The sequence below is a fragment of the Vicia villosa genome, linkage group LG2 (genome assembly GCF_029867415.1).
Source record: "Vicia villosa cultivar HV-30 ecotype Madison, WI linkage group LG2, Vvil1.0, whole genome shotgun sequence".
NCBI lineage: Eukaryota > Viridiplantae > Streptophyta > Magnoliopsida > Fabales > Fabaceae > Vicia > Vicia villosa.
In genome coordinates, this window is record NC_081181.1 from 184393600 (window position 1) to 184407081 (window position 13482).

The 13482-nt window shown below is 41.8% G+C and overlaps 1 protein-coding gene across 1 annotated transcript in view; it reads left to right on the forward strand.

Moving 5' to 3' along the window:
* Window positions 1–2399: 2399 nt before the first annotated feature.
* Window positions 2400–13482, forward strand: part of LOC131650837 (uncharacterized) — a 38005-nt gene continuing 26922 nt past the window's right edge. Inside the window, exons 1-3 of the mRNA XM_058920549.1 lie at window positions 2400–2917; window positions 3098–3561; window positions 3802–4027. Of these exons, the coding sequence (XP_058776532.1) occupies window positions 2400–2917; window positions 3098–3561; window positions 3802–4027 (1208 nt within the window). The remainder of the gene's footprint in view (window positions 2918–3097; window positions 3562–3801; window positions 4028–13482) is intronic.

Genomic DNA, 13482 nt, shown 5'->3' on the forward strand with positions numbered 1-13482 from the left:
GCTGGATTTGCGTTTTGTCTTTATCTCATTAAAGTCCATACTGACCAATTGATATTCCATGTTATGCGTATGTTACATTCACGTGACCATCCATAAAAATAACAATAGTAATAATAGGCTGACTAAGAGTGAATCAAGTAGTTTTGCAATAGGCTGTGTACGCTTTGGGCCTTACTACACTGTTGGAACTGCACCTCCATTTGTTAAGGTACCACGTGTTTAATGAACCGGGCCAAACGCCCCTTTGCTTCCTACACCACTCCGGTCACGGGCCCAAGCGCTTTTGCAAACAGACCTTAGTCCATATGGATTCTACTGATACACCCCTGTCTAATAGTTAATAAATAACAAATTTGGTTTTTCTTGCATTCTTTTGCATATTATTTGTTTTTGCCCTTGAATAAAAATTGACTAAAAAACATTTTCCACCCAATTAGATTTTTTAGAACTTTATTTTCTGTAATTGGTTTTTTATTTGTTGACTCCTTTTAAGTTTGATTGGTTGGTAAACCATAATAGATAAAAAAAAATGAATACTTAGTTTCTTTGATAATTCAAAATTAGTTTCTCACATGAAATAAAAATGAAATTGCTTGTAAATATTTTCATAAATAGTTTAGATTTCGTTCCCTTTATTTGGGTGAATATTTTTCTTATATTGTGAAATGCTTGAATAAAACTTTTCTTCCTCATTTTCTATTAGGAATTAGAAGTAATCAACATAGATTTAGAAATTAGGAATAGTTCCCTCTTTCTCATTCTTTTTCTTTTACAACCATAAAGCATTAATAAATACTCAAATAAAATCCCCATAAAAAAATACAAAGAAAACACTTAAAACACTAATAATCAAAGTGAAAAATCTTAAAAAGGGAATGGAAGCTTGAACATCCTTTGCTTTAGGGAATGTTCGAGTGCTTGGATCTCCCTTGCTTTAGGGTTCCATTCGGGCGTAAGTTCCCACTTCTAAAAAACACAAACCATAGAGTAACTCGAGTTTCCCTTGCTTTAGGGATTTCCTCGAAACGCTCAAACTCTCTCTTCTCTCTCCTTTCTTAAGGGCATTGTTATCTCCGCTCTATTGCATCCTAGGTCGATCCCTTATGCAAGAGCGCGAGCGTTAACTCCGCCCAACTAAAAAACACAAAAACAAACAGAAAATATTTAGCCGAGCTACGGTAACTCTGATTCCTGAAAAGGATACGTAGGCAGCGGGGTAGGGCCCGTGCGAGTATAATTCTTTATTTTCCCTACATTTTGCATTCATTTCGCATTTAGACATAGACATAGTTACACACCCTTTAGATAGAAACAAACATAGGTGGATACCATCGAGTACGATGGGCGTGAGGGGTGCTAATACCTTCCCCTTGCGTAACCGACTCCCGTACCTAGATTCTCTGGTCGCAAGACCATGTTCCTTGCTTTGTTAGGTTTCCTGATATTCCTTTCCCTTATGGGATAAATATATTGGTGGCGACTCTGTTCATTTTTCGCGAGCGTGCGACAGCTGGCGACTCTGCTGGGGATGTTGCTAGACCTGTTGCTGGTCCATCCTTAGTGAGTCGATCCTAGCCTGCGTTTGTTTGTTTATTTACTGGGTGTTTACTTGTTTTATGTCTATACCTTGTATATATGTTTGCATGCTTATTCTTTGCTTGCATATCATGTTTATTTCTGTTTGCACATCATGCATATGGATTATATTCTGTGTTCCTTGGGGTCTTCTGTTCTGTTTTGCAGGTGGGGGGTTTTGTGAGGTAAAAGGCCCACTACCCAGGCCAAGTGACACATAGGATTAGCGTGGATGCTCATGTTGACTCCCGTGGCCCTTGCTACGATCGAGTTCAACATGAGGTACCACAACTGGGCGAGGTTCTTTCATGGAACACTGTGTCTGGCACCCTTGCTGCCACAAACACTTTGTACCCCATGGGAACTGTAGACCCTAGTGACCATTAGGGACCACCTGTCCGTGTCTAGAATTCATACCCGTGAGTTTGGGGTGGGACAGGATACTAGCCTTCATCATACCCTGATTTCCATTTTGCAATCTGAAGCCGGAATTTTGAACCTGCTACATTCAGTCTTACCCAGTTATTCAGAGCTGCGAGGGACATTCAGTCTCTCACTACATCACACACATGACACATGACACATTATGCTATTGCATCCACCTCACTTCATTCGTGGAGAATCCTAAAGTCTATTTTTAAAAAAAAAAAAAAAAAAGATGTATATACTCTTGTTGCAAAAAAAAAAAAAAAAGAAAGAGAAGAAAAAGAAAAGGAATAATGAAAAGACTTTAGGATTCTCCCAATGAAATGCATTCCGCCATATCATTTAACATGCATGTTCATTTATTTTCAGGAACTTTTGGCTTTGTCTCCGACCAACACATGGCCACACCAATGAAGACTGTTAGACGCAACCCCTCTTATTCTTTCCTGAATTCGAATCTGGATTCCCTTGGGTGTTTAGCAAAGAAGATTACGCCGGATGAGGCAACCAACTTCAGAAAGGAATATGGGTACATTCTGAGTCTTCTCAAGATGCCGTTCACCAAGTACGAGCAAGAAGGGGTTCATACTTTGCTTCAATTCTATAATCCTTCCCTCCGCTGCTTCACGTTCACCGACTACCTCTTGGTTCCTACATTGGAAGAGTATTCCCTATTTCTTGGCATCCATATAAAGAAGGAAGTGGCATACTATAGCACCATGAAGGCCCCCGATTCCATCGAAATTGCTAAGGCTCTTTATTTGAGCAAGTCGGTCGTGGAAGCAAATCTCACCAAGAAGGGAGGAGGTTTTGGTTTTTGTATGGAGTTTCTGGTTAAAAGGGGCTGTGAGGCTGCTGAAGCAAAGGAATGGGACACATTTAGGGCTATCTTGGCTCTAAGTATATATGGCATCGTGTTGTTCTCAGACATTCCTAATTTTGTTGACATGAATGCAATTCATATATTCATCTTGCAGAATCCGGTTCCCACACTTTTGGGGGATGTTTATCACTCCATTCATCACAAGGGTATTCAGAAGGGAGGTAAGGGAGGTCTGGTTAGATTCTGTGCTCCGTTGTTATACCGATGGTTCAGGTCACATCTGCCTGAGCGTGGCGCTTTCGTTGATAATAGGCACACATCTAAGTGGGCTGAGAGGATTATGGGGCTGAGGGCTAAAGATATTGTCTGGTATAATAAAGCTTTAGAAGACAGGGAAATTATTATGAGTTGCGGGAGGTTCAAAAACGTACCTCTCATGGGTCTTAGGGGCGGAATCAACTATAACCCCGTCTTGGCCAGAAGAACATTTGGATATGCTTTTATCAGTCCGCCTGAGCAAACAGAGATAGCTGAGAACATCTTCTATCATGTGGCCACCGACAATGGGCAGATGGCAGAAGCTGTACAAGCCTGGAAGAGTATTTGTTGGAGAGATAAGAAATATTTTGGTCAGCGAGATTGTGCTACTTATGAGGATTATACTAAGTGGATCGAGTCTGTGGTTGCTGTTCAAGGGATGCCTTTCCCTCCTAAGGACCCTTTGTACCCTCCTGCTGGTAAACAACCCAACATTGTTTCCATGCCCCGTTACAACCAAACTGTGGAAGAGAATCGAAAATTGACTGAACAAATGGAAACAATGCAAGTTAAGATGAATACTGATAGGCAAGAGAAGCTTTCTGCTCTTCATAAGTTGAAAATGAGAGAAATAGAGCTTGAAGAATTGTATGCTAGAGGAAGTACTTCTCAGAAGAGGCCAAGAATGACTGTGAATTCTAGAATTACTGAAACCCAAGAGAAGAAGATAAAGGAACATTACGAGGCTCAGTTGGCAGATTTGACTAAAAGACTCCAGATTCAGACTGAAAATGCCAATTCAGAGAAATCTCGTCGAAAGAAAGCAGACAAACTTTTGTTGGATCGCCAGAATACCATAGAGAAGTGTTATGAAGAGATCCGAAAGCTGAAGGGCCAGATAAGAGAAAAAGACCAGAGTAATGCCCAAGTTCAAGAGGAAGCTAGGTATTGGGAGGTGAAGAATCGCCACATGGAAACAATGCATTTCAGAAAAGACCTGCTGATTCAAGAGATCATTAAGAGGCCCACCCGTGCTGAAGCCAAGGAGCTCTTTGAAGAAATGAAGACTTGGAGTGATAAGAACATTGGAGATAGCCCTCTTCGTCATTTGGACATGGGAGATCCTGCTTAGTTTTGACTTTTGTTGTAGAATCACCACCAATTTTGTTGGATGGGGTTCTTATTTCTATTCCTGTATTTGTTGGCTCATGGGAGCAGAATATTTTGTACTTCAAAAACTTGGTTGTGGAATTAATCGATTATGTTTCCTTATCCTGTTTGCTTATCTCGGTTGTGCTTATCTCGGTTTTGCTTCACTATCTTCTCCGTTATCTTGCGTTGTTGGTTTGAGACAAAGCTAAAAAGACCTGAAAATAATAAAACATGCACACATGCACCCATGCACTCATAGCATATTGCATTTACAGGTTTTTATCAGATTCTAATTGGGGTCCCTTCTAACACAGATTTCTTTTCCGACGACGAAGCTGACTTTCTTACATCCTTACCGCACCAGGAGTAACGAGAGAATCATGGAACAATTTGAACAGAATCAAGCTGCCCTCCGTAGGGATATGGATGTTATGGGGGAAAGAATGACCCAACTTATGGAGACTCTCCATGCCGTTGTTCAAGGACAAGATGAACTCAGAAAGAGCGTCGCTAGTTTGGTAAAGGATGTTCCCACTACTTCTGTTGATGGAGGGGTGAAGACTAAGGAGGCTCCTATCAATGAGACACTTAAAGTAGTGGATAACCACCACGAGGTTATTGACCTTGAACATGATCTTACTGCTGAGTTGACTGAGACTGCTAAGATGTACCAAGCTCTTGAAGAGCACCTTAAGGCCGTTGAGGTTGCTAAAACTTCGAGTTTCGACACTGCTGCTATGTGCTTGGTACCTGGGATTGTTATTCCCCCGAAGTTCAAGGTGCCAGATTTTGATAAGTACAAGGGAGTTACCTGCCCAGAGACTCACATTCGTTCCTACTGCCGTAAGATGGCCGCTCACGCTGGGAACGAACCTCTGCTTATGCACTTCTTCTAGGATAGTCTCACTGGAGCCCCGTTAGAGTGGTATATGAAGCTCGAGAGGTCTAATGTTAGTACTTGGGGAGAACTTGTTGATGCCTTCTTGAAACAATACCACTACAATACTGCTATGGCTCCTAGCCGTGCACAACTGCAAAATATGTCACAGAAATCTGAAGAGTCTTTTAAGGAATACGCCCAGAGATGGCGTGAGCTGGCTGCTCGTGTCCAACCCCCTCTCTTGGACCGTGAGTTGATTGATTTGTTTATGGGAACTCTGAAAGGGCCGTATCTTCAACACATGGTTAGCAATACTTCTCCTTCCTTTTCGGATGTGGTCATCATTGGTGAGAGGGTTGAGAACTGTGTCAAAGCTGGTACCATTCAAGGTGTCACTAATCCTAGCACCTCAAGTGGCAATGGTAAGAAGCCGTATTCTGGGTTTGTGAAGAAGAAGGAAGGTGAGACTAGCACTGCCTCTGTTGACCAAAGCCGAGCTCCTTCATATTCCGTTGTTCCACCTCCTTATTATCCGATGCCTTATGCTGTTCCTGGTCCATATGTCCCTCAGGCATATGCTGCTGCTCTTCCACAACCATGGATGGCGCCCCAACAACCTTTCGTACCACAACAACAAGCTGCTGCTCCTCAGAATCGTCAACAGAACCCTAGGCCTCAAGGTCAAAGGGGCCCACAAAGAACAAGATTCCAAGATAGGCGTATCGATCCGGTTCCGATGTCATATGCTCAACTTCTCCCTCAGTTGCTTGCTGGTCAATTGGTACAACTCCGTGAACTTGGACCTCCACCTAGTCCTCTCCCTCCTGGTTATGATGTTAACGCTCGATGTGAATTTCATTCAGGGGCCCCGGGCCATACTATTGAAAAGTGTAGAGCATTCAAGTTGAAGGTTCAGGATCTCCTTGACGACAAGCTTATCTCGTTCGCTCCCACTGGTCCTAATGTGCAGAATAATCCTATGCCTCCTCATGCTGGTACGACCAATGCTATTGAGTTATGTGATGATCAGATCCTGGTAAGTGATGTTAATGAGGTTAGGATGCCGCTAGCCGTCGTCAGAGAGTATCTTATGCAACAAAAGGTTTTGTGTGAACTACATGACTACTGTTTGCAATGTTCTTCTAACCCTGAGGAGTGCACTAGGTTGAGAGAAGAAATCCATAAACTAATGGATGAAGGTGTTCTTAGAGTGGAAAGGGTCGTTCCTGTCGGAGATGTGGCTACTTTAGAGATCCCTTACTACCCTGCTGAGATATCAAAGACCCAGGACACTTCTTTGGTCATTCATGCTCCGAGTACTCCTTTGGTTGTCCAAGCTCCGAGGACTCCGTTGGTTATTCAGGTTCCAAGTGCTCCCTCGACTCCTTCAAACCCGTCTCTTGTTCCCTCTCTTGTGAATGATTCTAAGGCTGTTCCTTGGAGTTATAATGCCGTGTATATTCGAGGGAAGAAGTTTGACTGTCCTCCAGTGGGTACTTCGAGTATCACAAATATTACTGGCACTAGTGGCATTACCCGTAGTGGTCGGATCTTTGCTGCCCCTCCTCCGCCTCCTATAGAGACCAATAAAGAGGCTAGTACACAAGCGAAAGGAAAGAAAGTCGCTGTTGATCCTCCTGTAACCCGTAATGCACAAGACGCCGAGCAACTCTTGAAAATCATTAAGAAAAGTGATTACAAAGTGATTGACCAACTTGATCAGACCCAAGCCAAGATTTCCATCTTGTCTCTCTTGGTGCATTCTGAAGCTCATCGTGAAGCTCTGATGAAAGTTCTGGCTTCCGCTCACGTAACTCAAGACATTACCGTACCTCAGTTTGAAGGGGTTGTGACCAACATTGCTGCTGGTAATTGTTTGGGTTTTTCTGATGATGAACTTCCACCTGAGGGTAGGGCACATAACAAAGCGTTGCATATCTCCGTCAAGTGTCTGGATGCTGTGTTGTCTCGAGTTCTGATTGATACAGGTTCCTCTCTTAATGTGATGCCCAAGACCACCTTGTTTAAGCTGAGTATGGATGGGATTATGATGAGACCATGCACCATGAGTGTCAGAGCGTTTGATGGTTCTAGAAGGTCCGTAGAAGGGGAAATTGATCTGCCTGTTCTGATTGGCCCTCACATGTTCTATATTGCCTTCTATGTTATGGATATACATCCTTCATACACTTGCCTCTTGGGTCGTCCTTGGATCCATGCTGCTGGGGCTGTGACATCTACCCTCCATCAGCGTCTGAAATTTGTTGTGAATGACAAGATTGTTGTGATCACTGGGGAAGAGGATTTGATAGTCAATAATCTGGCGTCATACCGTTATGTTGAAGTGGAGGGAGAGATACAGGAGACACCTTTTCAGGCCTTAGAGATTGTGTCAGTTGATAAACTCCCCGTGGTTGAGAATAAAAAGGGGCTCGGAGCACCCCTCTCGTCTCTAAATGATGCTAAGGCCTTCTTAGAAGCTGGTACTCCCCATAGTGCCTGGGGCAAGCTGATTGATGTTCATGAGAAGCGAGACAAGTATGGCCTTGGGTATCAACCATCTTCTTCTACTCAGCTCAGCATAATTCCTGGAAAGAAGTTGATTCCCCCCATTGCTCAAGTGTTCGTCAGTGCAAGCACCAGTTCTGGAAGTCAGGTTCTCGCCGTGGATGATGATGATGAAGAAGATCTCTCCAGATTCATCTGCCATGCTGCACCTGGACAGGAGCTCAACAATTGGACTATCTTGGACATCCCCAGAGTCACTTTTATGGAGATGTAATTTTCTTGTTTCGATAAGTCATATGCTTCGCCCTAAGCATTTTGACCATTTGTACAAAGAAGGGCCCCCATGTTGTTTCAATTTGTTTAATATTGAATGAAAATCATATCTTCGCATGCAATTATTGTTCCATTTCTTTCATTTTTTGTTTTTACTTTAAAAAACTTTTTTCAAAAATGGCAAAGTTTTTTTTTTCTTTTTTCTTTATGTGTTGCATTCTAAGGCATAAATCATCCGTCGTGCAGATCCGGCTCGAATTCCATCAAAAATGATAATGTTACAGTTCCACGTCTTAATATCCTTGAGAATCCAATTGACCAAGCTGATGAGGATAGTGGGGAAGATTGTGAAGTCCCTGAGGAATTGGCAAGACTTTTGAGACAAGAGGAGAAATCTATTCAGCCGCATCAAGAAGCCATAGAAATCATCAACCTCGGTTCAGAAGAAGCAAAGAGAGAAGTCAAGATAGGGGCCGCTTTGCAAAATGATGCGAAGAGAAGGTTGATTGAACTGCTTCAAGAGTATGTTGACATCTTCGCCTGGTCATACGAAGACATGCCTGGTTTAGACACGGACATAGTTATGCACAGGTTACCGCTCAAACCAGAATGTCCGCCTGTAAAGCAAAAACCACGAAGAACTCGACCTGATATGGCTTTGAAAATCAAGGAAGAAGTTGAAAAACAGTTGAAGGCAGGTTTCTTATCTGTGTGTGAGTATCCTCCTTGGATTGCAAACATCGTCCCTGTTCCTAAGAAGGACGGAAAGGTACGCATGTGTGTTGACTACCGAGATTTGAATAGGGCAAGTCCAAAGGATGATTTTCCTCTGCCTCATATTGATGTGCTAGTCGACAACACTGCTCAGTATTCGGTGTTCTCCTTCATGGATGGTTTTTCTGGCTATAATCAAATAAAGATGGCTCCTGAAGATATGACCAAAACCACTTTTACGACTCCATGGGGTACGTATTGTTATAAGGTGATGCCTTTTGGTCTTAAGAATGCTGGTGCAACATATCAACGAGCAATGGTGACTCTTTTCCATGACATGATCCATAAAGAGATTGAGGTGTACGTCGATGATATGATTGCAAAATCCCAAACTGAGGAGGAACACTTGGTATATCTTGAGAAACTGTTCGCTCGTCTGCGAAAATTCAAGTTGAGGCTTAATCCAAACAAGTGCACTTTTGGAGTGCGATCTGGAAAGTTACTTGGATTCATTGTGAGCCAACGAGGGATTTAGGTCGACCCTGATAAAGTAAGGGCAATACAGAACATGCCAGCACCGAAGAACGAAAAAGAAGTTCGAGGGTTCCTTGGGAGATTGAATTACATAGCCAGGTTCATTTCTCATCTCACTGACACTTGTGAACCCATCTTCAAACAGCTGCGCAAGAATCAAGATATCCGTTGGGATGATCATTGCCAAGAAGCCTTTGAAAAGATTAAACAGTACCTTCAAGAGCCACCAATCCTTATGCCTCCGGTTCCTGGGAGGCCGCTTCTTATGTACTTAACTGTGCTTGAAGGATCTATGGGGTGTGTGTTGGGCCAGCATGACGAGTCTGGTCGAAAAGAGTGCGCCATTTATTACCTGAGCAAAAAGTTTACTGATTGTGAATCCCGTTACTCACTACTCGAGAAAACTTGCTGTGCTTTGGTATGGGCTGCTCGCCGGCTGAGGCAGTATATGTTGACTCACACCACTCTATTGATCTCCAAAATGGACCCGATAAAGTACATCTTTGAAAAACCGGCCCTCACAGGAAGACTAGCCCGGTGGCAAATGCTTTTATCAGAATATGATATCCAGTATGTCACACAGAAGGCCATCAAAGGAAGTGTCCTTGCAGATCATCTTGCTCATCAGCCATTAGAAGAGTATCAGTCAATGAAGTTTGACTTTCCTGATGAAGATATCATGAAACTGGATGATAATGAAGGACTCGAACCAGGAGAGCGATGGACTCTCACGTTCGATGGTGCGTCAAATGCTATGGGCCATGGTATTGGGGCAGTTTTGACTTCTCCTCGTCAAACTCACATCCCTTTCACAGCTAGAATATGCTTTGATTGCACAAACAATGTCGCAGAATACGAAGCTTGCATAATGGGTCTCGAAGTAGCCATTGATATGAGAATCAAGATCCTTGAAGTTTATGGGGATTCTGCCTTGGTTATACATCAAGTGAGAGGTGATTGGGAGACACGACACCCCAATTTAGTTCCTTATAAGGACTATATCTTGGAGTTGCTGCCCGCTTTCGAGGAAATCACTTTCAATCACATCCCCCGAGAGGAAAATCAATTGGCAGATGCTTTGGCTACTTTGGCAGCTATGTTCAGAGTTAGATCCCCTAAAGAAATGCCGGACATAACGATCCTCCGTTACAAAGAACCTGCACATGCATTCCCTGCCCACTGTCTCACTACTGAAGATGTGTACGATGAAAAGCCATGGTATTACGACATCAAGAGGTATGTTGAGAAGCAAGAGTATCCCGAAGATTCTACGATTGGTGACAAGCGAACGCTTCGAAGGTTAGCATCCAAATTCTTCTTGTCAGGAGACGTCCTGTACAAAAGAAACTATGATTCAGTTTTGCTCAGATGCGTGGATAGACACGAAGCAGAATTGATCATGCGGGAAATTCATGAAGGATCTTTTGGAACTCATTCCAGTGGACATTCTATGGCCAAAAAGATCTTGCGAGCAGGATATTATTGGATGACGATTGAAAGTGATTGTTATGTGTATGTGAAGAAATGTCACAAATGTCAAGTGTATGCTGACAGAATTCATGTTCCTCCGACTCCTCTGAATGTCCTGACATCACCTTGGCCCTTTGCTATGTGGGGCATAGACATGATTGGGCGGATAGAGCCACAAGCTTCAAATGGGCACAAATTTATTCTTGTTGCTATCGACTACTTCACCAAATGGGTTGAAGCTGCTTCTTACAAGAACGTAACCAAGCAAGTCGTTACTCGCTTCATCAAGAAAGAGATCATATGCCGATATGGGATTCCAAACAAGATCATCACTGATAATGGGTCCAATCTTAATAACAAGATGATGGCAGAGTTGTGTGAAGAGTTCAAGATTGAACATCACAATTCATCACCCTATCGGCCAAAGATGAATGGCGCAGTCGAAGCTGCTAACAAGAATATAAAGAAGATCGTCCAGAAAATGGTTAGAACGTATAAAGATTGGCATGAGATGTTGCCATTTGCTTTACATGGTGTAACACGGTGAACTGACTTTTATAATTGAAAATGTTGCGATTAGCAAGAGTCGCCACCGACTTTTATTTTATCCAAACAATATTCGGAAAGGCAAAAAGAAACAGAAAAAAAACCTTTTAAGAAATCTAAGTTCGGGGGGTAATTTATGCAAAGGGAAGGTGTAAGGCACCCTTTGCATCCATGGTTTTCCATGGGCTCTTAATTGCTTTGCTTGCTCGTTTGTCTTTAGAAAAAGTAGATGAAAGAAAAAAAAGTGGACTTTAGCTCGTACATGAGCGTAGCCAGTTTTTTGAAGAATTGTGAGAAAGAATATGAAAATTGAGCATTGCAAGGCAATTAGGGGCAATTACCTTAAACTCAGATGATAGGTCTCTTTTTAGCCTTTCAGAATGAAAGGGTCTATCCTTGCCATAAGAGGGCAGGAAGCCTTTCGTTTGGAGGTTGAAGGGTCATCAAAGCATCCTTTGCCATAAGACTGTCCCATGCCATAGAAGGGCAGGTAGTCTAAGGCAAGGATCAGAATAAGCCATTTCGTAGGCAGCCAGAAGATACCTCAGCCTTTTTCCGTAGGCAACTTCCGAGGGTCGAGGTCATTTGTGTATCGAAGGCAGCATCATTTAGGGTCGTGACCTTTTTATCGAGGCAACATGGCTGAGGTATCCTCGTATTCGAGGGACTTGGCTTATTCTGCAAAAAAACACAAGGCAACAGGCAACAAGGCAACAGGCAACAAGGCAACAGAGAGGTTACCCAAAAGCGTGCGTGTGTGCACCAATCACGTGATTATATTCAATTATATTATCTTGTAAATTAGCGATTCTAAATTCAATTCATGGTTGTCACTCCCTATTTTACTAACCACGCATTTAAATAATATAATCAAACAGATATGGGGGGAGGGAAATTGTAACCAGCGGATCCCTTAATAGGGTTTGACATAAGTAATAATAATAAAACAAAGATTTAGGGTTCAGGGTTACCAATGATGTAGCTTTGGCATTTGACGAACCCTGAAAAAGGAAAAATGGCAAACAAAGGAGGGTGAGTGCATTATCAGGTTCGAAGGCGAACTTTATTAACCATAAAAATAGAATAATGAAATTAAAAGTAAAATAGAGAAAGGACACTTAGCTTGGCATTTACTCTGACAGGGTTGATGGGCAAAGGTTTGCCTGAAGCATTGACTCTGACCATTGAGAACTGAAAGAAGAACCAACAAGGCGTGAGTGTATAGGCAGTTCATTGATATTTAATAACAAACCATAATTATAAAAATAGGGAAGATAAACAAAGAGAATAAAATAATAAGGGTTGAATCGGGACTTAGCTTTCGAATTCGACATGGCGCATCGTTGGAGTGAACCATGTTGGTAACCCTGAAAAGGCAAGGCACAAAAGAAAATATTTTAGTGTATTGGAATGTTCGTCGTAAACCCTGATTAGGGCACAAGTTAACCATGGTTAATAGAACAAATTAATTATTGGTTTTCAGCCCAATTAATTAAATCGGAAAAAAATAAATTTTTGATCAAATTGCCTAATCCTAATAAGTATTTTAATCAATTAATAAAATATTAACCTAATTAATTAAATCATTAAATTAACCATTTAATTATTTAAATCAAATAAGAATTATCGGTAGTAATTAAATCAAATTAGTTATAAAAATAAATAATATTATTAACAAAAAAGAAATTCAAAAGAAGTTTTATTAAAATAATTTAAAAGAAATTTTAATAAATAAGCAATACATAAACTATAGTTGTTGAATAAATAAATAAAAATAAAAATAAAGTAGAGAACTCAGCTTATGATTCAGTGTGATCAGCTTCTGGGAGTCCATGGTAGAGCTTCATGCTGTGGAGCGTTTGATCTGGTTGATGCTTGAGGGTATACGGTATGTCTGATAAAACGTATGCACTAGATCCACCACCAGGTTTATTCAAAGAAAACATTTCAAAAATATTGCAAGAAGCAGGGATTGAACCCCTGCCCTTGCGCATCAAGCACTTAGAACTACTGCTCTCACCACCAGGCCATGATTCATTCGCCGATATCGTAGCAATCAGCACAGGTAATATACGGTACTAATTGTTTTCAAAAAAATAAATAAATTAAACTCAGATACACGCCCAGTTCATCATCTTCATCATGGATGGCCAGAGTTTCAGCCACGGTTTTGGTTTGTTGTTAAACCCCTGCAAAAATCAAACTCCAACAAATATGGATGATAAATCAAAACCGAAACCGCAGTCCGACTAGAAATCACTCCCTGAGTACAGTGATGCCCTTCGTTTTGCTTAATTTGGCCAATATCCAGAAGCCCCAATTT